Source organism: Pelobates fuscus, chromosome 8 (genome assembly GCF_036172605.1).
Source record: "Pelobates fuscus isolate aPelFus1 chromosome 8, aPelFus1.pri, whole genome shotgun sequence".
Lineage (NCBI taxonomy): Eukaryota > Metazoa > Chordata > Amphibia > Anura > Pelobatidae > Pelobates > Pelobates fuscus.
Window position 1 is genome coordinate 68,761,403 of NC_086324.1, and position 25,882 is coordinate 68,787,284.

Consider the following 25,882-nt stretch of genomic DNA (forward strand, 5'->3'; position numbering starts at 1 on the left):
GTCCTCTTAAATAGCTTGGGTCCGTTTTCTCTGGTACACTTATATATGACTATTATCCAATATTCAACAAATGATTCTAAAATACACCTAATGTCAACTAAAAGACTACAGCCCACCACTATGCAACTTTTGGGATCATGGAGGACTGCTGGTTATTGTAGCTACCGGTAGTTGTCACTACCAAATGAAGTCAGTCTTCTAGCACATGCAATTAGCAGTTGAACAGTAAAGCTATCCATGACTGCGAGACACCAAACATAGAAATGAATACATTAACATACACACATTATATATATATATATATATGAGATGATGAGATAAATGAGATGATGTGGAAAATCTATGCAGAGAGAACACTTTGTCACACAACTTTGTCTACAAGTGCAGACATTGTTTTATCTCAAAATCAGGTTCTCACAAGATTCTATTGTTTTGCATGCCATTGAAAAGAAAAAAAGATTGCAATCTTACATTTACAAAATGAAGAATGTGATGGCTGTTTGTGAACAATGTTGATCACTGTGACTAACAAGAAAAAAAAAATTGTATACACTTAAAAGGAACAGTCATTCCTGTAATGATTTTACATATATGCAAAAATACTCAACTTAGATGCTCATAACCTCCGTTTAAAATGCAATGGAGGGAGGGGGGGGGGGGATTACAGCCACTACCTGGCTCCCTTTCTTTAACACCACTGCCCAATAGATATCCATGATAAGATTGCCTTGGGAGAATATTCCATTCACCAGACCTCATCTAATCAACAAGTTTTTTGTTGTTGTTGTTGTCGCTTTATAAAATAATAACAACAAATTCCAAAGTACTGTACAACGGGTGGACTAACATACTAGTATTTGTAACATGGCAAGTTGGATGCACAGAGGATGTTGAGGGCCCTGCTCAAAAGAGCTTACATTCTAGAGAAAGTGGAGTCTAGTTACACAAAAGATAAGGGTAGGATATATTTAATGTACAGAAAAGTAGGTTACTGGAATATTTTACAATGAAGGTTTACCTTTTCAGTACCAGAATTTTAAATTGAGCCCTGCTTCTTATGGAAAGCCAGTGTAAGGACTGACAAATGGGGGGGGCATTGGTGGTGCTAGCGGACAGGAAAAAAAGCCTCGCCACCGAAAATATCGATCAGTGCTGGATCTTTGTTGAGATTCAGCAATATCGATATGATTTGTCTGTTTTTTTGGTTGCAGTAGTCAAGGAGAGAGGATAGCAACATGGATCAGCATCTTAGCCACATCTGGCGTTAAACAGCGGGGATGTGACTTTTTTTTTTTTTAAAAGATGGAACTGGCAGGATAAGGTGATTAACTGGACATGAGGTAGTGAAGGATAGGTGAGAGTCAAAGAGAACACCGTTGTAGGTTGCCTATGAGGAAAAGCTTAAAGTAGTGCCATTGACTTGGAGGAAGACAAACACGGAGTAGCAACACTTGACGGAGGAAAGACATGAGACGTTCTGTTTTTGCTAGATTAACCTTAAGGAAGTGAGCAGCTATCCACTTAAAAATAGCAGACAGGCAGTCAGAGACACTAGTCAAGAGGGACTGAGAAAGTTCAGGATAGGACAGATAAATTTGTGTGTCATTAGTGATACTGGAAGCCAACAGGAGCCGATGAGTTTATCAAGGCAGGTAGAACAGGTCAAGAACATTGGACCAAGGACTGAACCTTGGTGAACACAAACAGTGAGGGGTTGCAGAGAAGAGGAAAAGCCATAGAAATAAACACTGAGAGGACTGGGATAAGTAATATGAAAACCAGGAGAGAGCAGAGTCTCGTAGTCAGAGATAACGGATGATGAGAAGAAGTTGTTGATGATCAATAATGTCGAAAGCAGCAGAAAAGGTCAAGGAGAATTAGAAAAAAGTAATGACCAGTGGATTTTTCAGCAATTCAATTATTAGATACTTTGGTTAGGGCCGTATTGAGTGCAGAATCCAGACTAAAAAGGGTCAAGCAGAAAGTTAGATTGAAGGAAGTCTGTCAATCTTATGTACACAACTCTCCAGGTACCCAGACCACTTCTGCCCATTGGAGTGGTCTGGTTGCCAACTCCCACTACCCTTAACCCCGCAAGTGTTATAAACTGCAATATTTACCTTGCAGGGTTAGGTCCTCCACTAGTGGCTGTCTATCAGACAGCCACTAGAGGAGACTTCTGTGTTCACGCTATATGAGGACCTCCAGCGTCAACGAAATCCCCATAGGAAAGCATTGTATAATGATTTCCTATGGGGAGGTCTAATGCGTGTGCGTGGCCATTGCCGCGCATTAGGTGATCATATGATTATTCAGTGTCTTTGGCAAACAACATCACAACTCAGTATATTCCAGGCACTGGAAGGGAAACTCATGCAAATAAGGAGGATTAACAGAAACATTGTTTTGCCTCTGTTTCTCTCTCTATGGTGTCTTTGCTGTCTATCAGGTGCAAGAGACATAATTTACAACAATTGCCAGGAAGCTAAGATGGAGGTGCACAGTTGCAAGATGGGTGTACATTTAAATGTCATACCTCACATATACCTATTTCTTAAATATAAATAAACATAATAAAATACTGGGAAGTGACCATACATGTTTAACTAGTGATAAGTATTCTTAAAAGTTTGTAATTTTGAATATATCTCGGGTACCACACACAGCAGGAAAGAGCATGACATGTAGTTCTCCTAATGCAATGCCATTGTGTCATATCTTCCTCTTGCCTGATGTTTGGAGGAGTGCTGGTTCCAGGCAGAGCAGGGATAACTGGTCTTGTTTTTCTGCATTACTGACCTTCAGGACAAACAGTTACATCTTTCGACAAGAAAGTCTTTCCAACAAGTTACTGAATAGATCTTAATGACAGACAAAAATGCAGTGCATAACTCTTGTAGATAAAGAAATGAGAAGTGCAGTCAGTTGATGAAAATGATGGAGTAATTACATAGTTTTGTAAAAATATTTTTTCCTTGTTTAATTTTGTTCACTTGCATTTATTGGTTTCTTCAAACAAATGCTAGTCTTTTAATAATAATAAAAACAACAACAACAACAACGTTTGCTTATTCAGTATTAAAAGTTCTATTTCAAAGGGCCAAATAAATAAAGTAGAGCCACTGCTTACTAAAATATGTAAACCTTTGATTTGAAATAAAAGCACATCAACCTATGAAAGAATGGTAAGAAAGACATAAAAAAAGAGAAATAGAAACAATAGATCGATACTGGCCTTTTGAGTGGCCCAGGCTTAACAAATTAACTAGAGGGAATAGCAATGTATATACAAGTAGGCACAGAGTCTAAACTAGGGAAATGCAGATACTCCTTTGGTTCCCTGTAAATATATATATATATACCGTATTTATTCGAGTATAACGCGCATTTTTTTAAACCGATTTTTAATTTAAAATTAAGGGTGCGCGTTATACTCGAATAAATATACCTTCCAGGACTGCCGGGCTCATTACAAGCCCGGCGGTCCTGGGGGGGTGGGCAGCAAGCATTTACTCACCTCCGTGCAGCTCCTCCAGCTTCCCAGTGTAAATCTCGCGAGACCCGCGGCCAGCTCTGACGCTCTGACATCGTCAGAGCTGGCCGCGGGTCTCGCGAGATGTACACTGGGAAGCTGGAGGAGCTGCACGGAGGTGAGTAAACGCTTGCTGCCCACCCCCCCAGGACCGCCGGGCTTGTAATGAGCTCGGCGGTCGGTATTATCGAGCACCCACTCGAATATTTATTCGAGTATAACAAGCACCCTAATTTTAGATTAATAAATCGGTATAAAATTTTATACCGATTTTTAATCGAAAATTAGGGGTGCGCGTTATACACGTGTGCGCGTTATACTCGAATAAATACGGTATATATCTTGATTTATCCTATTCATTTGTGTCTTGGCATTTATTTCTCTGCTGTATGGGTTCCCCCATTTAAAGTGACAGTGCTGTTCCAGCGCAGATGTCCCTTAGAGCTGGGTCAGGCTTCGCCCATGCGCACGCATTAGACCTCCCCATAGGAAAGCATTATTCAATGTTTTCCTATGGGGAAATCTGATGCTGGAGGTCCGTGAGGATGTCCAGCATCAGAAAAGGGACCAAAAGTCTGGTTGGTGTGGATTCTGGAAGCCCTCTAGTGGCTGTCTACTGTCTGTTTTACATTGCAACACTAAGTGCAAAAGGATCACAGCACCCAGACCACTCCAATTAGCTGAAGAGGTCTTTAAATTAAAGCAGTTGTCTCAGTGTTTGTAACCGATATGGTTTCTACTTGGGGAAGTACCTATCAGTGCAAGGGTATGTATCTTTACAGCACCCAGAAAAAAAACAATGAGCAGCAAGGTGCAGTCCTCTGGCCTTTGGTGACTGCTGATGGCATAAGTAACAGAGTTTGCTGGCACAAACTCCTCCAGACTAGTATACAGAGACCCTCCCACTCTAAGACTAGTGTGGGAGGGAGACCACAAACACTGCGCCAACCTATTTTCTAAATATGGTTATGGAGGAAACCATCGCTATCAAAACTGGCACTCTTTCCATAACCCAAAAACAATCACCGCTCCAAGCAGTGCCAGATTCACGCTCAACATCTAATATAACAATATGGATAGAGTCCAGAACTCTAGACGGAGATTGGCAGGGAAGGCAGCAAAAATATTACTAAATGTGGTGTAATAACTAGAAGGTCAGAGGATCCCAATTCGTTGTATTCATTTTATTCATTAATCAAAAAAATATAAAACACTCATGGCTATTCCTGTGTGCGGCTGCTCTCCATTTTCTTCAATTAGTCCATGGATAAGGAATAAGAGTGCTTTCAAATTGACATTTTCTTTACAAGTATAAATATAACACTTTTTCTACTCCACCTTTTATATAAGCAACACTAGCAATCTATATAAATGTAACAAATGTGCACATTGCTTTCTTAGTTGAGTGTGCTAATAATGTGCTATTTAACAAAACATACAGCTATTTAGAGATGTTATAAAAACTTACTGCTGATGTCAGGCAAGCTGTACACTCTATCCGAAAGGCCTACAAAAGGAAAACATTGCATTGTATTATATATATGATTTAGACTTGAGAAGGGGAGGTTTCTCCAGAAAGCTTGTCATTACATAATTATGTTAGTCAAATAAAAAAGGTATTACTAGCTACAAATTTTATCTGTTTTTCACACACATATATATATATATATATATATATATATATATATTTTATATATATATATATATATATATATATATATATCTCAATCATATTTACTATTACTTTAGTACATTTACTATTTTAGTGTTGGTTCAGGTGGTGTGTGTCTAAAGATCTCCTACTGCTGACCATATTATGTCTACTTACCCAATATCTTTGTGATGTACTGGAGTACAGCTATTCACCGTATTTGTTATTTACAATATTTTAGCTGCAATTCTTTTTTGGAGCGTATTACAACTTTCAAAGAAAAGCTGAAGAAAGGAACCATTGTGTATGTGTTGATAATTGTCAAAATTAATTTAGTGAAATGATTGCTTATGGACTAGGGGAAATTCTATAACATTTAAAATTTTAGTATTGTTCTAGCTGCCCTCTCCTCTCAAGGTAACGGTTGTGTATACATCCACTGTTACCTATAATAGCAGAGCACCACAATGCTTAGTACATAGATAAGTTCAAAGAATTGTAGAGTTTAGATAATTTATACTTCTGTCAATGACATAAATCTAACAGCTAATTAAAAGAGAAAAATACAATGGAATTTTCATGCTCGTTCCATTTTTAGCTTTTTTAAAGTTGAGTTAGCTTCCAAGTATTACCATGTTTTAGTGACAGGTACGCCACTTATCTTATCACTTTGCACACCACCGACCTGTTAGGTTGGCTCCTCCTCTTGCATCAGGCTGCAGCCTTGTATACAAATGACGCATCACCTTTGCACTGCCAAAACGTTTGAAGCGAGAACGGACGTGGTCATAATACCACTCTAGAGAACCAATCTTCACCATCCTGTTCAAAAGTACAGAGATACAAACTCAAGTTAATCTGCAAGTAAGAAGGCAGTATTCAAAGGAAAGGCAACAAAAAGTATTAATGGATCGTAACTTAAAGATTTGACTTACACTAAATAATAAAAATTTACACATCTTATTATTTCATGTCATTTATTTTGAGTTGCTAAATTCCTCTTCTCCTCTATAAACAACAATTGTGCCCTTAGCAAAAATACCCAAAACGTCATCACTCACTGCTCAAGATTTTGCCACAGATTTTTGGCAATATTAAATTGTAAAAATTATAAAACACCATCCACCTTCTCATTCCAAACAGAAAAACATTTCTACAGCTAAGAGAGAGGGTTATTTGGACTACTGCCTACTACATGCTCACCCAAATAGGTTAGGATATGCTCATTATTATTTTTGGTTTTCCTATGGTAATGACAATGATAGCATTCAGCAGGCTGTATGTTTATACACTTTATGTAGTAGAATAATATTAAAATAATGGACATGATGTATGGAGCTCTGAAATTACTTTGTATCAAAGTGCCGTGGAAACATTTCAACTGCTGCTTTCAACCTATCCCTGGTGGACGAGGCAAACCTTTTTAGAGAGGACAGCAGCTGGAGGAAGAACCAGAGTAGGCAGAGCTGTCGGAGGACCAACTTTGGGTTAAACTATTTGAAAGTGATTTAAAGCCTGGAGGTAAGAAGGCACCCAAACACTCCTGCCCTATAACTACTTAATTGACATTAAGGTTTTATGGGGTTGGGTGTGTTCATTTAACACTTTACCGTTTCTGCCTCTACCTTACATGCCACAGCATCTGTTAAAGTTGCTCTGTCATCGTCACCTCCGATGATGACTTTGCTGCTGGGTCTCCAGTTGCTGCAGGGGAAGGGGAGTTCTACTTAAGTAAACCAGTCCCTCACAGGCACTGCCATGGTTCTCTTGCTGGTCCTCTTCACTTCCTGTGAGTATGAGAGTACAACCCTGGGTCTATGGAGGATCATGCGAGATCCTCCAAATTCGTGAGAATCACAGGACCCTCATAATAAATATTCCTTTATTAAGCTCTGCCTTTGTCTGGTAAAGAATCATCCAATTAGTGTTTTGCAAATGCTTAGATATTGTGCCAAGTTGTATGTGGTGGGTTAAGCTCGTTCAGCTAACCCCTAAGTGTCCGGATAGCGGGATGTCATGAGCTATGTAACGGATCGACGGGCACCCCGACTGGGTACCTCTGTTGAAGGATGCTCCTAGCGCTTCCTGAGGACTCCAAGCACTGCAGCAGACACCACAACCACCGAACCGGCATACAAATCAGCTTACAATCAGCTTACACTCCTGGCAATCAGCATACAATCCAATTCCCCCAATAACGAGACGACACTTCGTTTTGAGGTCAAGCAGAACTGACTGTACTGGCACATACAGCCTCTTTTATTCACAATCCACAAACATAGTACTGCCCACAGGGTTTTGAAATACAACAAATCAATCCGTACAATACACACAGACACTCCCACACAAAATCCTGGTTAATACATTATCACAGGCAGAGAAATACAGTATTAAAAAACATATCACAGGACCCCAAAACATGCAATAACCCCATAACAAGTATATCCTCGGAACCAGGGGATCGGGGTGAACCACATATCCAAAATTCAGTTTAATGCAGATTCTGCAGAACATATACATGCTATATGAAAAATAATTAATGTATAATGTATAATGTGTCCCCTGTTGTATAGTTTAAAACTACTGCACGATGTCTTTGTGCACCAAATACCGGCGAGATGGCACCGTGCAGAAAAGTCCAGTGTCTGTGAGTTAAAATGGTCGCCATCCATTGTTCTCACCATGTGCTTCATCCATTGTTCTCACCATGTGCCTCTGATACATGAAATGGTGGCCACCCAGTAACTCCACAGTATGTCCCCAGATGGTTCTCAAAGGGCCAGCAGCAGCATAATAAAATACAATATGCCCAAATACTGTATTTAAAGGGCCAAATCTCCCAGGGGGCATAGTCGGCAGGCAGGAGGCGGGCAAACAGGCTTCTCCAATGCCCAGTGGCGAGGTTGGTTTCGCCACAAGCAATCCGGAGCAGTTCCTGTCTGTACCTCTGGGGTATCACTAGTTGCCTGGTGAGGATAGGTTCTGACCCGGCCACTATCCTCTCTGATTCTCTGTAGAGTAGTCCCTTATACCACAAATACCTCTCTCCCTCTAACCCAGCCTGACTGGAGGTGACCCGGTCCCTGTACACCTGTAGGGTGGGGTCAGTAGCTGCATCCTTCCCAAACTCAGCCGGGGCATCCCAGGGAGAAACACTATAGTGGTGGGGTAAGGTCTCTTACCTGAGCCTCCAGGTGTGAGTTATGGTCCATGGTGCGCCTGTTGCCGTGTGACCACCGGGTATATTTTCTCCGGCTGCGCTTGGGGTTCAAAGGCGGACGTGAGCTTGCCCAAATCGTTCCCCAATAATACTTCCACAGATAACTCCTGCATCAACCCAACCTTCACCATCCCAGACCCCGCTCCCCAAGTGCACCCAGACAGTCGGAAATCGGTAGAAGGCTCTCCCTGCTACACGTACCAGTCCAGTGAAGAATTGTTCTAGTAGTACCAGCTGTAAAAGTTTCTCCATGATACTCAACTTGTGGGCTTGTACCAATTCCAGGGCAGCCCTGTGTAGCCAGCATACAAAAAGATATGGAAGGGCTGCGCCAAATAAGGGAGCTATGGCCAGCTCTGGTGTGGATAGTGTACAGCGGTATAATCCCCGCTTATAGGATTTGTAGCGGCGATACGTCCGTCAGCACCGTCTGGTGATCCAAGGCTCCAATATAGAAAAATAAAAAGCAGCAATAGTGCTCTCAATTGTGATAGGTTAAGAGAGTAGTAGAGGAAATAAAATAATACTCACAAAGATAGAGCAGAGGTACTGCTCTATGGATAGGCGCTGGTGGTATGATCCCCACCTAGGATTTCTTGGAGTACTGGAACTTTAAAATTGCCAGTGGAAGTAAAAGTAACCAGGAAAGGTTAAAATGCCAGGAATAGGTAAAAAAAAGTTTAAAGTGCATAGAGAGTGCAATAAAAAGAGGATTGGTACAATAAAGTAGCCAAAAAACTTTTATTGATCTAAAATACACAATAAAATACAGAATTAATAACCATGTGCCAAGAGGATTGGTACAATAAAGTAGCCAAAAAACTTTTATTGATCTAAAATACACAATAAAATACAGAATTAATGGTGGGGGCGGGGCCGGGCCGCCGAGCTGAGCGGCCGCAGGAGAGCTCAGCTCCCGCACAATATGGCCCAATAGACCCATTCCTCGGCTAATTTGGGATGAAAAAACTCACCACCTGAGGCCTGCGACCCACACGGGCTACCGGAGCCGAGGAGAGGCTTGCCGCGAGGGTTTTAGTCCCTCGGAGGAGAGACCCCTGCTACACCAGGCGGGGGCCTACCTGGCAGTGAGTGGAGTGGACGGCCGCCACTCCACTATCCTGCCCGACGGAGCCCGCACGGAACGCCGGCGGACACGGTCCCGATCCCCCCCCCCCCCTCTGGACCGGGGGGGTGATCCCGGTCCTAGCCACAAAGCCATACCTGGAAGCTTCGCCCGACCACCGAGCAGGCCCAGGGCCCAACCCAAGATGGCGGAGATTGAGAGAGCGGGAGACAGACAGCAGTGTCCACTGCAGCATACATGCACCTTGTGGCCTGGCACACGCGACACACCGAGCAATGTATACCCTGCAGAGGCACCCAGGACCAGAAACACACTGGGAGCAAGGCGTTGGCAACCCAGCTCGTGCTGAAACAGGCCTGCAACCCAGCAAAATGCCAAGAGATACTCACCCTGAGACGCAATGCAATGCCCCGACGGCTCCAGGCATGAGAAACCAGCGCAACAGGCAGCCACATCGCCGCACAACACAGGAGCCCTGAGCCCACACACACTGGAAGAGGGCCACATTATTGCAGTGTATGGCTCGCCAACCTGGGCAGAAAAGAGCCACCCAGCCATGACCTGCTTACCGAGAAGCACTCCTTAAGATGGCCGCCGCACGCAAGCCATGTGCGCTACCTGCCAACATAAAGGAGCTGATCGAGGAGACCATCAGCACAGCTTACCATAGAGCCGACCACACGGAGACCGGCAGTAGTGAAAATGAAGAGAGCGGGAACAAAACGGAGGAGCAAGTAACCTCTCCTACCTGCACAAGCCAGCCCATAGATGAAGAGAAGGCAGTTAACTCCAGATATTCAGGGCTTGGGACACATTAACTTGCTGCTCCACCATAAGCAATTATTCTGCTAGCCTAGTTTCTCCCTCTGCTCGATTTATTGTGGGGGTGCAACCCAGTGGCTATTTTCTTATATTTCTAATATTTTATTCCATCCTGCATCCTATCTAACCATATAATGCATTCATTGTTATGTTAAGCGTCTGACAATAGCACTAAAGCGACTGATGACTGTAGTAAAGCGACTGATAACGGTAGTAAAGCGACTGATCACAGTACTGATGCGACTGATAACAGTAGTAAAGCGACTGACAGTAGTAAAGCGACTGAAAATTTAAAATAAACACTGACCAAGTTTTATTACAATGTAAATCCACTTTTAAACTACGTACTTAAGCTACAAATAACAAACTCGTGACTTATCCTCTTGTACTTAAAAATATAAACTTGTGCTCTGTTCCTATATACCCCATTGTTACCTATGTTCTGAACCATGCAAGTGAACTGCCGTTGGGGCATCACATGCCTGTATGTTATCTTAAAATGCACTGCAAAAATAAAAAATAAAAAAAAAATAAAAAAAAAAATACAGAATTAATAACCATGTATGGTTATTAATTCTGTATTTTATTGTGTATTTTAGATCAATAAAAGTTTTTTGGCTACTTTATTGTACCAATCCTCTTTTTATTGCACTCTCTATGCACTTTAAACTTTTTTTTACCTATTCCTGGCATTTTAACCTTTCCTGGTTACTTTTACTTCCACTGGCAATTTTAAAGTTCCAGTACTCCAAGAAATCCTAGGTGGGGATCATACCACCAGCGCCTATCCATAGAGCAGTACCTCTGCTCTATCTTTGTGAGTCTCTCTGCTTTTTTCAGTTCTCTGAACCGCCTGCAGGATTGCCTCTGAAGTGATGGCATACCTGGCTTATAAATAAAGCTCTTTTTGCATTTTTTAATTGGTTGTGCTCTTCCTTCCAATGGTATATGATTACATTAATAGCCTTTTGGAAATGGGGCTTTGTGAGTGAGCACCCTTATCTTTACTAGTATTTCTCGTTAATTATTTACATCTGTTTAACCGGGTGTGCCCACCTGGCTTTTGTTAATATACCTGGCTAGTATAACCGCCTTTACCCGAACATAGTCCAACATTTCCTCGCCTGGCATTGTTCGGAATACTTTGGCTGTTCTCCCAGACATTCTGCCAGCCAGAAGCGGACCCAATCTTCAGGGCTGATCTGGTGTAAGTTGCATTGTCTCTCAAAGTCTTGGAGTAAGGCATCGATGTCTTCCTCCACCTGATTGAAATTCTTGAACGCTGCATACGGGATTTTTTGTATGATGGTTACTGCCTGTGTTCTTTCGGGTGTTGGTCATTAGTTTCTTTTTAGTACAAACTCCTGGACTTCCGACATGGTTCAGGCAAGAATTTCAGTCAAAGGGTCTCTCCATTGAAGGATAGCCAAAAGAGCAGTTCCCTTTCAAATTTGCTAATTTCCCTTGCTGGCTGATCCAAACTGCCGAACCTTTTGACAATAAGGGTGTCCTTTTTCTTGCTACTTGCCGTCATCCCTCTTGCTTCCAGGAGATCCTTCAGCGTAAATCCGTTATAGGACGGTATAGTCCTGACAAGGTCTCTTCCTCCGCTTGATCCGTGAACACAGGAACTCAGGAAAAGGCGCTGACATGTGAATAGCTCTATCCCTCCCCACTAACTGGACAACACACAGTTCTGGGAGTACAACTGATTTATTTAGCTCAAACACAGCCTTTTATGCACAGACCCCCAGCATGGGATCTCCATTCAAAAGTACACAAGCCCCTCCCAGGCATCCCATTGTCTAATTGAGTAACTCAATTATCTCTCAGTTACAGGAAAATGCATGAACATACATAAAACACCCCCAAAACAGTCATATTTTACAAGAACCCCACAAGTCTTATTTTCCCAAATAGCCCGGATCTGAGTGCCCAAGTTGTCCAAATAGCACTCAGATCCATTCGGTAGCACGGAATCGCCTTTTGGGTAAAGTTCATGGACTCTCGTGGATGAAAAAAGTTCCAGGCGTTCGACAAGACAAAATGGCCACCATGCACTCGAACAAGTGCGTTCGGTTACACGAATGGCGGCCACCCAGGGAAAGAACCACAAATTAGGTGACTAACTCAAGTGAACATCCAGGGGAGGTCAGTGTTTGGGGACATATAAAAGGGGGACAACACACCATTCATTCAGGAGACAAACATGGGGGTACGGACAATCGAACACAAGGGAATGAAGTCTGCTACACCCCAGTCGTCACAAGTGACAATTGGAGGCATGACAAAAAGTTAGCAGTGTCTTTTGGTCAAACAAATTACTAAGACAAAGTAGTCCTTTGTGGCGAAACTAACCTTGCCTCTGGGTCCTGGAGAAGCCTGCGTTACAAAACGCCTTTTGTCCCTATTTTCTCTTATGACAAATTGCCCTGCTTCCCTGGGTTATGGAGAAGCCTGATTGCCAGCCTCCTGCCTCATGACTACGGCCCCCTCTCATCAGCCCATGCTAAACTTAAACCCCATGGCGATTTGACTGTGTTTGTAGGATCTGAGAGCGGTTTGGATATATTGAGCGCTCAGATCCAAGTCATCTGGGGATAGGTTGAATGTGGGGGTTCTGTTCAGTATGATAGGAGTTATATATTTTTGTGTATTTTTGTTGTGAATAGAGATATTTTCTGTACCTGGAGATAGTTGGCGTACCACACCCAGTTAAGCCAATTATCTCGCACAGCCTAACTCTGTGGAACTGGTTTGGGTTGGAAAGCCATGCTTGCAGTTGGTCACAAAGGACCTCGACCAAATTTTAAACCACTGGAGGGAATTGTCTGATTTTTGAGTGAGTATGTTTGTATTTGGAGTATGCTGATTCTGAAAATGTAAGTTTTATGTGAATGTGATGTATACCTTTAAAGTTATGAATATTGTGTAAAACTGTGTATTTCCCTGCCTGTGATAATTATATTAACCCAATAAAAACACAGCTCTGGCTCTTCCTGTTTGACCCTCAACATAGAGCCTCGTCTAATGATTGGGGGATCCGACTGCATCTATATTGGGGGATTGCTATACTCTGTATACTCCCCTAGCTATAATCACTAAGCTCTTTTAAGAGCTTGTTCCAGCTTCGCTCTCTGCAGGAAGAGAGGTTTGGTCTGCAGTGCTTATGGTGTCTGGAGTAGTGCTTGGAGCCCTCGGGAAGCACTAGGATAAATAGTTATGGGAAAAGGGGAGTGGTGTTGCTTTAAATTAAGTTTAGAATACCTTTTACTTAGATCATAATGCACTGCATATATTATTGGTGCTAAAGAACATGGTATTGCTATAGCATTATTAATGGATTACACTGCCTTTTACTTGCCATTATTATTCCTGCTGTTTGATTTCGTATTATGTATTCACTATCGTAATTGTAGAAGTTTTGTTTATATTACTATGGAATTCAAACAATTAACTTTACAAATGGCACCTATACTACATTGACTATTTCATAAAAAATCAGGGGGAAAGGGAAAGCATTTTGAGTGGTTTCTTTAAAATATATCACGCTTACATCAGTTTGCGTAATTTGCTCTGTAACCGGTATAACTGGACAGGCAGGTTAGAGAATTACATCTGATATGGTATAAAATGTCTGAATACATTCACTAATCTCCAGTGCTTGCTTAACATTCCATATGTTAGAGTGAACCAGAGACTTGGGTTGCGTGAAATCAGGGCAGGAGGATCACATTGCTCATACAATGAATTCTTCAATGGCCCACAACATGGAAGCCACATGGGCTTGTAAACCGGTCAATCAACGATTCAACGCATAGTTTACTATAGTGCAATATTATCTATGCATAGCAAACATAAATTGCTTTTTCTGCCTACAAAATGTCAGCTTTCTAGTTCTGTTATTTCTACAGACACACCTCTCTCTCGTTCCTCATGCAGCTTGCTACTGTATCATCATAAAAGCACTATTTGACCTCTAATCCCTCCTTAAAGTGTAGAAGATAATTTTTCTGGAGTATTTAAAAAATGACACAAGGTGCCCTCAGATTTTTTTGCCCCCATCTTGTGCATGCTCAGAGTCCTGTTGAATACACAGGTCTCTACATACTTTTTGGGTTTCTCGGATCTGAAGGGGTTATGCCAAGCTTGTATCAACAGAATTGTTGGTTACTCAGTGCTAGATTTACTTTAGTCCAGTCTTCTCTAATCAGCGGTCTGCATACTAGGACACAACTGTTCTATAGGGTAATCCATTTACTATATTAGATTGCTGCATTCCTTTATAATTGTTTCAAACCTTTGTTTATGTGACAGTTGTAAGACCTTCATTTACACAATTCTTGCTGATGGGTTTAATTTACAGTAAATAAAATTGAAACACTATACCACAACATCACAATAAGACGTTTGTAACATTTAACTAATAATCAGATTAGTAATGGCAGGAATTCGACTAGAATGAAACTCAAATTACTTGCCAGACAGCACCATGCACACCATCATTCTGTGCTGATATTATGTCAACGGATTGAAATTAAGGAAATATCGACCCATACATTTTGTTCACGTAACAATCACATTGAAACACTATACCACAACATCACAATAAGACGTTTGTGACATTTAACTAATAATCAGATTAGTAATGGCAGGAATTCGACTAGAATGAAACTCAAATTACTTGCCAGACAGCACCATGCACACCATCATTCTGTGCTGATATTATGTCAACGGATTGAAATTAAGGAAATATCGACCCATACATTTTGTTCACGTAACAATCAAATTGAAGTTTTTACCCAGTCACACCCTGAAGAAAATACCACATGTTAAAATATTTGTATATTTAAGCTTTCACTGGCATGCATACATTGGTACGCATACATTTCCAATGGTGTACTTTATTCAGTGCATTTTTTACTTAAACATGCCTGTTCTTTTTCACGATACTTTCATTCAATAGGTATAAGTGAATATTACATCTTTGAATAAGATCCAGACTGTCATTTTGTGTCAAGGCTCATAAATCCACTTATTTCCCTGCTCTGAGTTCTGACACAATTTTGAAAGTGAATCCTGAGTTCGTATATGTCGATTTTAGCATTGGATATTCCTGACAAACCATCTATTAATGCAGAATCAACAACTGCATGTTTTGCACGTGTGCTCACGGTTCACATATGCATATACGGAGCATCTCAGTTTAAATGGCCAGATTACAAGAATCACATAGTCTTTATAGGACACCTCCATATTAGGACATTGAGAGACAGAGTAAAATGTGAGGGTAACATCAAATAAACTACTTACTTGTAAAGTAACTAAATAGATTCAGGACACCTATTGATCAACTTCATAATTTTATTTAATCTTTTTAATCAGAGATAAGACCTGTAATCACTACATGACATCAGATCTTTGATTTGTTAAGTTACCGATTTAAAGAAAGAAAAAAAAAAAATAAATTTTTTTAAATATAGCAAGTGTTTCCAAATTTGGTTGGCTGTAGAGAAGTAGCTTATGAATGAGTTCTTTATATATCAAGTCATGAGATGCATGCATTACGAGACGCCTTGCAGTCAATTATGTGTGGAAACAGAATAAAATGTAAAAAAAGTATATCACAAGAAACATGAAATAAGCAGGCCAGTAGAATAAGTGACTTAAAAAGCAGTGTCACTGTATGCATTTTTGTGTGTGTATTACTTAATCCTAGTTATACAAGCACTGGACAAGTTCCATTCACATAAACAGTTTATTCCCCAGATGCAGTTCCATTCGTCAAATCAGATGAGTAAAATTGCTTGTTAAAGGACCACTATAGTGCCAGGAAAACAAACTTGTTTTCCTGGCACTATAGTGTTAATAGGTCCCCCCCACCCTCATGGCCCCCCTCCCGCCGGGCTCTAGGGGGAGGAAGGGGTTAAAGGCTTACCTTTCTCCAGCGCCCTCGGCGCTGGGGACTCTCCTCCTCCTTCAGACGTCATTGGCTGAATGCGCATGCGCGGCAAGAGCCACGCGCATATCCTTTGCAATGAAGGAAAGTTGTTATCCTACTTAAAGTGACGCTTTGGCCTGGGCATTTGAAGAAGTGAGGTGAAGGGATGTGTTGTGTGTCATCACTGGCACACATGCATCACAAAATTGGTATCTAAATTCAAAGCACCTCCAGGACACCCTATGTGCAGAGCCAAGCTGATGAGCTTTTACATGGGTATAATGTCCTGTGTTTAGAACAGCACAAGCTACTTAAAGAACCACTATAGTGCCAGGAAAACATACTCTGTTTCCTGGCACTATAGTGCCCTGAGGGTGCCCCCACCCTCAGGGTCCCCCTCCCGCCGGGCTCTAGGAGGTGGAAGGGGTTAAATTTACCTCTTTCTCCAGCGCTGGGCGGGGGACTCTCCTCCTCATCTCCTCCTCCTCGGCTGAAAGCGCGGCAATGCTTTCCTATGGACGCTGGCGTCTTCTCACTGTGATTTTTACAGTGAGAAGTGCGGAAGCGCCTCTAGCGGCTGTCAATGAGACAGCCACTAGAGGCTGGATTAACCCATTTATAAACCTGCTAGGTTTATAGAAAAAAGGGTTAAACCTAGCTGGACCTGGCACCCAGACCACTTCATTAAGCTGAAGTGGTCTGGGTGCCTATAGTGGTCCTTTATGATATCCTTGTTCTGTGTTTGCCGGTAAACTCTCTCTGGTGTCTCCATAAGGGACAGGGGGTTAGACGTGTGTGGAGGCTGCATGTGGTTATATGTGTAGGGAGTAGCTGCTTGTGGTGTTTGTGTGGGGTAGGCTACCAGTGGTGTTGTGTGCATGTGTGGGGAGGCTGTTTGTGTGGTTGCATGTGTGTGTGGATGCTGTTTGTGGGCTTGCCTATGGTGAGAATGCAACTTGTATATGTGGATAGGGCTGTTTGCTGTGTAGTAGGTGTCTGGATAGGTTGGTGTACAGTGCTTGTGGAGAGAATGGGGGTGGATAGGGGGACAGTGCTGAATGACCGCTCTGGGTCATCCTTTAAAAGGTACACTCAGCCCTTGGATTAAGTTGGTAGTAGATTGCCCCAATTCGATGTTGGGGCCGGCGTAGACATGGGTTAAACTCTTAGACTGTATCCAGAGAACAGAATAAAACTATCACCTGGGGTTCGGCGAGCGTTCCATTACTCACTCAATCTCAATTTCAATCTCTTAGCCAAGGTGGTAACCTCAAAAGACTCTGAGGAAGTGAACCTTTGTTCACAAAATTTACATTAGGTTACTGCTTTTGTCAATTCCCCGTGTTCATCGATACGCTATCTTAACCAAAGAATTCTGTGAGTGTTTTTAATCCTTTATTATAATAAACATGTGTAACGGCTACGCAGGATCCTTGGAGCAGTAGAGAGGCAGAGCTCTGATTTAGCTGAGCAGGTTCCCTTTCAATAACGAGACAAAGCTACGTTTTGATTGGTGAAGAAGAACTGACTCCAATGAGCGTTTATTCCAGTTTATATGCAAGTTTCCCAGCAATGTTACCACCCACGTGGACCTTGTGGGGTACTGAAACTGTACATTTAGCAACCAATCAGATAAAGGCACATGGATAATCACACCCTCTTATTACAATAGGAATCCTCCCCTGTGCTTGGGAGATAATTGAGTTAATTACTGTATCAACTCAATTATCTCCAAGCTAAAAAACATACTTTTATACATTTTTTATAACTTTGTGATTTTTCATACAATATGGATAAAACTTATATTTTTATAAACAGCATAACTTGGGGACAAACATATACAAAATTCACTTGAATCGGTTCAGTGGTTAAAAAGTTAGATGGGAGTCCCTTTTTGACCGACTGCATGCACATTTTCATGCCCAAAACAGTTCCAGAGATTCAGGCTGTGTGGCCGGTCTATTTCTGCACTGAAAAAATAACTAAGTCCCATTCGAATGCGGCGTTCAAAAAGTCGAACGCACTTCGACTTCTGTCAAAGTGTTGAAATGGAAACGAAGGTAAGGGTCAGCGGTGTTCGTGCTGTCGTGTAGCCGATCTCAGTTCCAGAGATTTGACGGCACACACCGCTGACCGCGTTCGGCTGAATTAAAATGGCCGCCGCCACGTGTTCTTTTTCGAATGGCGTCCACTTCGACTACTTTGGCTGTATCCGAAGTGCCATATAGAAAGAACCAATCCTTTCCCAAAGCATTTAAAAGTCCATGAGCCCAAAATAATGTGTTTAAAAGGGCCATTCCCCCAGGGCCATAGTCATGAGGCAAGAGGCTGGCTTATGGAGGCCTCTCCATAAGCCTGGGGAACAGAGCAGTTTGGCACATAGAAAGCCAGTGGCAAATGACAATTTGTCACACTGGGGTTTTCTTAGAACATGGTATTCTTAGAGAGAGCACTGTGTAATTCTCTCTTTTGTTTTTATACATATACTGCTGTATTTAATTAATTATTTTCCCTAAGCTTTTATGTACTAGGCATTTATCATCTGGACAATTTCTGTGGATGCATGGGCGTCCGCAGGTGGGGGGGGGGGCAAAGGGGGGCACTTGCCCCCCCCTGGATTTTTCAGCTTGTTCTGCTATTTTTTAAATGAACTGCAATACCGGCGCCAGTAGGTGGCGCTGTGTATGGAGAGAGACAGGGACAGGAAGCTGCATCTATCCCTGCTTCTCTCTGCTGAGTGTAACCGCAGGGGAGCAACACATGCAGCCAGAGAGATGGGGGGGCAGCCTATATATTAGGGGAGTGAGGGATGGGGGGGCAGCCTATATATTAGGAGAGTGAGGGATGGGGGGCAGCCTATATATTAGGAGAGTGAGGGATGGGGGGGCAGCCTATATATTAGGAGAGTGAGGGATGGGGGGGGCAGCCTATATATTAGGGGAGTGAGGGATGGGGGGGCAGCCTATATATTAGGGTAGTGAGGGGGATGGGGGGGGCAGCATATATATTAGGGGAGTGAGGGATGGGGGGCAGCCTATATATTAGGGGAGTGAGGGATGGGGGGCAGCCTATATATTAGGGGAGTGAGGGATGGGGGGCAGCCTATATATTAGGGGAGTGAGGGATGGGGGGCAGCCTATATATTAGGGGAGTGAGGGATGGGGGGCAGCCTATATATTAGGGGAGTGAGGGATGGGGGGGCAGCCTATATATTAGGGGAGTGAGGGATGGGGGGGCAGCCTATATATTAGGAGAGTGAGGGATGGGGGGCAGCCTATATATTAGGAGAGTGAGGGATGGGGGGGCAGCCTATATATTAGGGGAGTGAGGGATGGGGGGGCAGCCTATATATTAGGGCAGTGAGGGATGGGGGGGCAGCCTATATATTAGGGGAGTGAGGGATGGGGGGGCAGCCTATATATTGGGGGAGTGAGGGATGGGGGGGCAGCCTATATATTAGGGGAGTGAGGGATGGGGGGCAGCCTATATATTAGGGGAGTGAGGGATGGGGGGGCAGCCTATATATTAGGGGAGTGAGGGATGGGGGGGCAGCATATATATTAGGGGAGTGAGGGGGATGGGGGGGGGCAGCATATATATTAGGGGAGTGAGGGATGGGGGGCAGCCTATATATTAGGGGAGTGAGGGATGGGGGGCAGCCTATATATTAGGGGAGTGAGGGATGGGGGGCAGCCTATATATTAGGGGAGTGAGGGATGGGGGGCAGCCTATATATTAGGGGAGTGAGGGATGGGGGGCAGCCTATATATTAGGGGAGTGAGGGATGGGGGCAGCCTATATATTAGGGGAGTGAGGGATGGGGGGGCAGCCTATATATTAGGGGAGTGAGGGATGGGGGGGCAGCCTATATATTAGAGGAGTGAGGGATGGGGGGGCAGCCTATATATTAGAGGAGTGAGGGATGGCGGGGGCAGCCTATATATTAGGGGAGTGAGGGATGGCGGGGGCAGCCTATATATTAGGGGAGTGAGGGATGGGGGGGCAGCCTATATATTAGGGGAGTGAGGGGTGGGGGGGCAGCCTATATATTAGGGGAGTGAGGGGTGGGGGGGGCAGCCTATATATTAGGGGAGTGAGGGATGGGGGGCAGCCTATATATTAGGGTATTGAGGGATGGGGGGCAGCCTATATATTAGGGGAGTGAGGGATGGGGGGGCAGCCTATATATTAGGGGAGTGAGGGATGGGGGGCAGCCTATATGTTAGGGGAGTGAGGGATGGGGGGGCAGCCTATATATTAGGGGAGTGAGGGATGGGGGGGCAGCCTTTATATTAGGGGAGTGAGGGATGGGGGGGGGGGCAGCCTTTATATTAGGGGAGTGAGGGATGGGGGGGCAGCCTTTATATTAGGGGAGTGAGGGATGGGGGTGGCAGCCTATATATTAGGGGAGTGAGGGATGGGGGTGGCAGCCTATATATAAGGGGAGTGAGGGATGGGGGGGCAGCCTATATATTAGGGGAGTGAGGGATGGGGGCAGCCTATATATTAGGGGAGTGAGGGATGGGGGGGCAGCCTATATATTAGGGGAGTGAGGGATGGGGGGGCAGCCTATAGATTAGGGGCGTGAGGGATGGGGGGCAGCCTATAGATTAGGGGAGTGAGGGATGGGGGGCAGCCTATATATAAGGGGAGTGAGGGATGGGGGGGCAGCCTATATATTAGGGGAGAGAGGGATGGGGGGCAGCCTATATATTAGGGGAGTGAGGGATGGGGGGCAGCCTATAGATTAGGGGAGTGAGGGATGGGGGGCATCCCTTTATATTAGGGGAGTGAGGGATGGGGGGGCAGCCTATATATTAGGGGAGTGAGGGATGGGGGGGCAGCCTATAGATTAGGGGAGTGAGGGATGGGGGGCAGCCTATAGATTAGGGGAGTGAGGGATGGGGGGCAGCCTATATATTAGGGGAGTGAGGGATGGGGGGGCAGCCTATATATTAGGGGAGTGAGGGATGGGGGGGCAGCCTATATATTAGGGGAGTGAGGGATGGGGGGGGCAGCCTATATATTAGGGGAGGGATGGGGGGGCAGCCTATATATTAGGGGAGGGATGGGGGGGCAGACTATATATTAGGGGAGTGAGGGATGGGGGGGGCAGCCTATATATTAGGGGAGTGAGGGATGGGGGGCAGCCTATATATTAGGGGAGTGAGGGATGGGGGGGCAGCCTATATATTAGGGGAGAGAGGGATGGGGGGCAGCCTATATATTAGGGGAGTGAGGGATGGGGGGGCAGCCTATATATTAGGGGAGTGAGGAATGGGGGGGCAGCCTATAGATTAGGGGAGTGAGGGATGGGGGGCATCCTATATATTAGGGGAATGAGGGATGGGGGGGCAGCCTATATATTAGGGGAGTGAGGGATGGGGGGGCAGCCTATAGATTAGGGGAGTGAGGGATGGGGGGCAGCCTATATATTAGGGGAGTGAGGGATGGGGGGGGCAGCCTATATATTAGGGGAGTGAGGGATGGGGGGGGCAGCCTATATATTAGGGGAGTGCGGGATGGGGGGCAGCATATATATTAGGGGAGTGAGGGGGATGGGGGGGCAGCATATATATTAGGGGAATGAGGGATGGGGGGGCAGCCTATATATTAGGGGAGTGAGGGATGGGGGGCAGCCTATATATTAGGGGAGTGAGGGATGGGGGGCAGCCTATATATTAGGGGAGTGAGGGATGGGGGCAGCCTATATATTAGGGGAGTGAGGGATGGGGGGGGCAGCCTATATATTAGGGGAGTGAGGGATGGGGGGGCAGCCTATATATTAGAGGAGTGAGGGATGGGGGGGCAGCCTATATATTAGAGGAGTGAGGGATGGCGGGGGCAGCCTATATATTAGGGGAGTGAGGGATGGCGGGGGCAGCCTATATATTAGGGGAGTGAGGGATGGCGGGGCAGCCTATATATGAGGGGAGTGAGGGATTGGGGGGGCAGCCTATATATGAGGGGAGTGAGGGATGGGGGGGCAGCCTATATATTAGGGGAGTGAGGAGGGGGGGCAGCCTATATATTAGGGGAGTGAGGGATGGGGGGGCAGCCTATATATTAGGGCAGTGAGGGATGGGGGGGCAGCCTATATATTAGGGCAGTGAGGGATGGGGGGCAGCCTATATATTAGGGGAGTGATGGATGGGGGGCAGCCTATATATTAGGGGAGTGAGGGATGGGGGGCAGCCTATATGTTAGGGGAGTGAGGGATGGGGGGGCAGCCTATATATTAGGGGAGTGAGGGATGGGGGGCAGCCTATATATTAGGGGAGTGAGGGATGGGGGGGGGGCAGCCTTTATATTAGGGGAGTGAGGGATGGGGGGCAGCCTTTATATTAGGGGAGTGAGGGATGGGGGTGGCAGCCTATATATTAGTGGAGTGAGGGATGGGGGGGCAGCCTATATATAAGGGGAGTGAGGGATGGGGGGGCAGCCTATATATTAGGGGAGTGAGGGATGGGGGGCAGCCTATATATTAGGGGAGTGAGGGATGGGGGGGCAGCCTATATATTAGGGGAGAGAGGGATGGGGGGCAGCCTATATATTAGGGGAGTGAGGGATGGTGGGGCAGCCTATATATTAGGGGAGTGAGGGATGGGGGGGCAGCCTATATATTAGGGGAGTGAGGGATGGGGGGGGGCAGCCTATATATTAGGGGAGTGAGGGATGGGGGGGCAGCCTATAGATTAGGGGAGTGAGGGGTGGGGGGCATTCTATATATTAGGGGAGTGAGGGGTGGGGGGCATTCTATATATTAGGGGAGTGAGGGATGGGGGGGCAGCCTATAGATTAGGGGAGTGAGGGATGGGGCAGCCTATAGATTAGGGGAGTGAGGGATGGGGGGCAGCCTATATATTAGGGGAGTGAGGGATGGGGGGCAGCCTATATATTAGGGGAGTGAGGGATGGGGGGGCAGCCTATATATTAGGGGAGTGAGGGATGGGGGGCAGCCTATATAATAGGGGAGTGAGGGATGGGGGGGAGCCTATATATTAGGGGAGTGAGGGATGGGGGGGGGCAGCCTATATATTAGGGGAGTGAGGGATGGGGGGAAGCCTATATATTAGGGCAGTGAGGGATGGGGGGCAGCCTATATATTAGGGGAGTGAGGGATGGGGGGGCAGCCTATATATTAGGGCAGTGAGGGATGGTGGGGGGCAGCCTATATATTAGGGGAGTGAGGGATGGTGGGGGGCAGCCTATATATTAGGGGAGTGAGGGATGGTGGGGGGCAGCCTATATATTAGGGGAGTGAGGGATGGGGGGCAGCCTATATATTAGGGGAGTGAGGCATGGGGGGCAGCCTATATATTAGGGGAGTGAGGCATGGGGGGCAGCCTATAGATTAGGCAAGTGAGGCATGAGGGGCAGCCTATATATTAGGGGAGTGAGGGATGGGGGGGCAGCCTATATATTAGGGGAGTGAGGGATGGGGGGGGGCAGCCTATATATTAGGAGAGTGAGGGATGGTGGGGGGCAGCCTATATATTAGGGGAGTGAGGGATGGTGGGGGGCAGCCTATATATTAGGGGAGTGAGGGATGGTGGGGGGCAGCCTATATATTAGGGGAGTGAGGCATGGGGGGGCAGCCTATAGATTAGGGGAGTGAGGGATGGGGGGCAGCCTATAGATTAGGGGAGTGAGGGATGGGGGGCAGCCTATATATTAGGGGAGTGAGGGATGGGGGGCAGCCTATATATTAGGGGAGTGAGGGATGGGGGGCAGCCTATATATTAGGGGAGTGAGGGATGGGGGGGCAGCCTATATATTAGGGGAGTGAGGGATGGGGGGGAGCCTATATATTAGGGGAGTGAGGGATGGGGGGGGCAGCCTATATATTAGGGGAGTGAGGGATGGGGGGAAGCCTATATATTAGGGCAGTGAGGGCTGGGGGGCAGCCTATATATTAGGGGAGTGAGGGATGGGGGGGCAGCCTATATATTAGGGCAGTGAGGGATGGTGGGGGGCAGCCTATATATTAGGGGAGTGAGGGATGGTGGGGGGCAGCCTATATATTAGGGGAGTGAGGGATGGTGGGGGGCAGCCTATATATTAGGGGAGTGAGGGATGGGGGGCAGCCTATATATTAGGGGAGTGAGGCATGGGGGGCAGCCTATAGATTAGGCAAGTGAGGCATGAGGGGCAGCCTATATATTAGGGGAGTGAGGGATGGGGGGGCAGCCTATATATTAGGGGAGTGAGGGATGGGGGGGGCAGCCTATATATTAGGAGAGTGAGGGATGGTGGGGGGCAGCCTATATATTAGGGGAGTGAGGGATGGTGGGGGGCAGCCTATATATTAGGGGAGTGAGGGATGGTGGGGGGCAGCCTATATATTAGGGGAGTGAGGCATGGGGGGGACAGCCTATAGATTAGGCAAGTGAGGCATGGGGGGCAGCCTAAAGATTAGGCAAGTGAGGCATGGGGGGGGCAGCCTAAGAAAATTAGGCAAGTGAGGCATGGGGGGGCAGCCTAAAGATTAGGCAAGTGAGGCATGGGGGGGCAGCCTAAAGATTAGGCAAGTGAGGCATGGGGGGACAGCCTATAGATTAGGCAAGTGAGGCATGGGGGGCAGCCTAAAGATTAGGCAAGTGAGGCATGGGGGGGGCAGCCTAAGAAAATTCGGCAAGTGAGGCATGGGGGGGCAGCCTAAAGATTAGGCAAGTGAGGCATGGGGGGGCAGCCTAAAGATTAGGCAAGTGAGGCATGGGGGGACAGCCTATAGATTAGGCAAGTGATGCATGGGGGGCAGCCTATAGATTAGGCAAGTGAGGCATAGGGGAGGAGGGGCTAAATGAAGAGTCAGCAAGGAGCAGGAAGGGTCTGCAAGGAGCAGGGGCAGCAAGGAGCAGGAAGGGTATGCAAGGAGCAGGGGCAGCAAGGGGCAGGAAGGGTCTGCAAGGAGCAGAAAGGGACAGAAGGAGCACAAAGGTAAAGGAGCAGAAAGAATCAGAAGGAGCACAAATGTAAAGTTGAAGAAGGAGCAGAAAGGGACAGCAAGGAGCACAAAGCTAAAGTAGGAGAAGGAGCAGAAAGGGTCTGCAAGGAGCAGAAAGGAATCAGAATGAGAAAGGAGCATAAGGGCGCAAAATAAGCAGAAAGGAGCAGAAAAGTAAAGGAGCAGAAGGAGCCAAATATAGAAGACAGTGTCAGAAGAAAAAGAAGACTGTCAAATGAAGGAGAAGAAAATGAGATTGGAGCAGGAAGGACAAATGAAGTGAACCCTCCACTTTTTTCTGGACACCACATCATAAGGCTTTGGTACCTGGGCCTGGCAGGAAACTCTGGACCTTCTCATCTCCCCAGGTAAAAAAAAATACCAGTGTTAATGTGTTCACTTTTATTTACTGAGTGTCAGGAAGCACAGAGTGCCGCTGGTTAGGGGTGTTGCTGATTGGCTAGAGCGGTCAGCTGGCACTCTAAGCCAATCAGTAGCTCCCCATTCATAAAAAAGTTAAAAATAATTATGAACCGGGAACTAGTGATTGGCTTAGAGCGTCAACTGTCAACTCTTGCCAATCAGCGGCACCCATGCCTGGCGTCAATCTGCACTTCCTGACACTCCGTTTCAGATGCCGAATACCACTGAGGGACCAGGAGCTGGAGGAAGCCTATGGGGT

At 45.6% G+C, this 25,882-nt stretch overlaps 1 protein-coding gene across 3 annotated transcripts in view; it reads right to left on the bottom strand.

Moving 5' to 3' along the window:
* Positions 1 to 25,882, bottom strand: part of MLPH (melanophilin) — a 96,162-nt gene that overhangs the window by 53,554 nt on the left and 16,726 nt on the right. For all 3 annotated transcript variants that reach the window (XM_063430007.1, XM_063430008.1, XM_063430010.1), the window contains exons 4-5: positions 5,869 to 6,005; positions 5,001 to 5,039 (exon numbers count right to left, since the gene is read on the bottom strand). In XM_063430007.1, the coding sequence (XP_063286077.1) occupies positions 5,001 to 5,039; positions 5,869 to 6,005 (176 nt within the window). The remainder of the gene's footprint in view (positions 1 to 5,000; positions 5,040 to 5,868; positions 6,006 to 25,882) is intronic.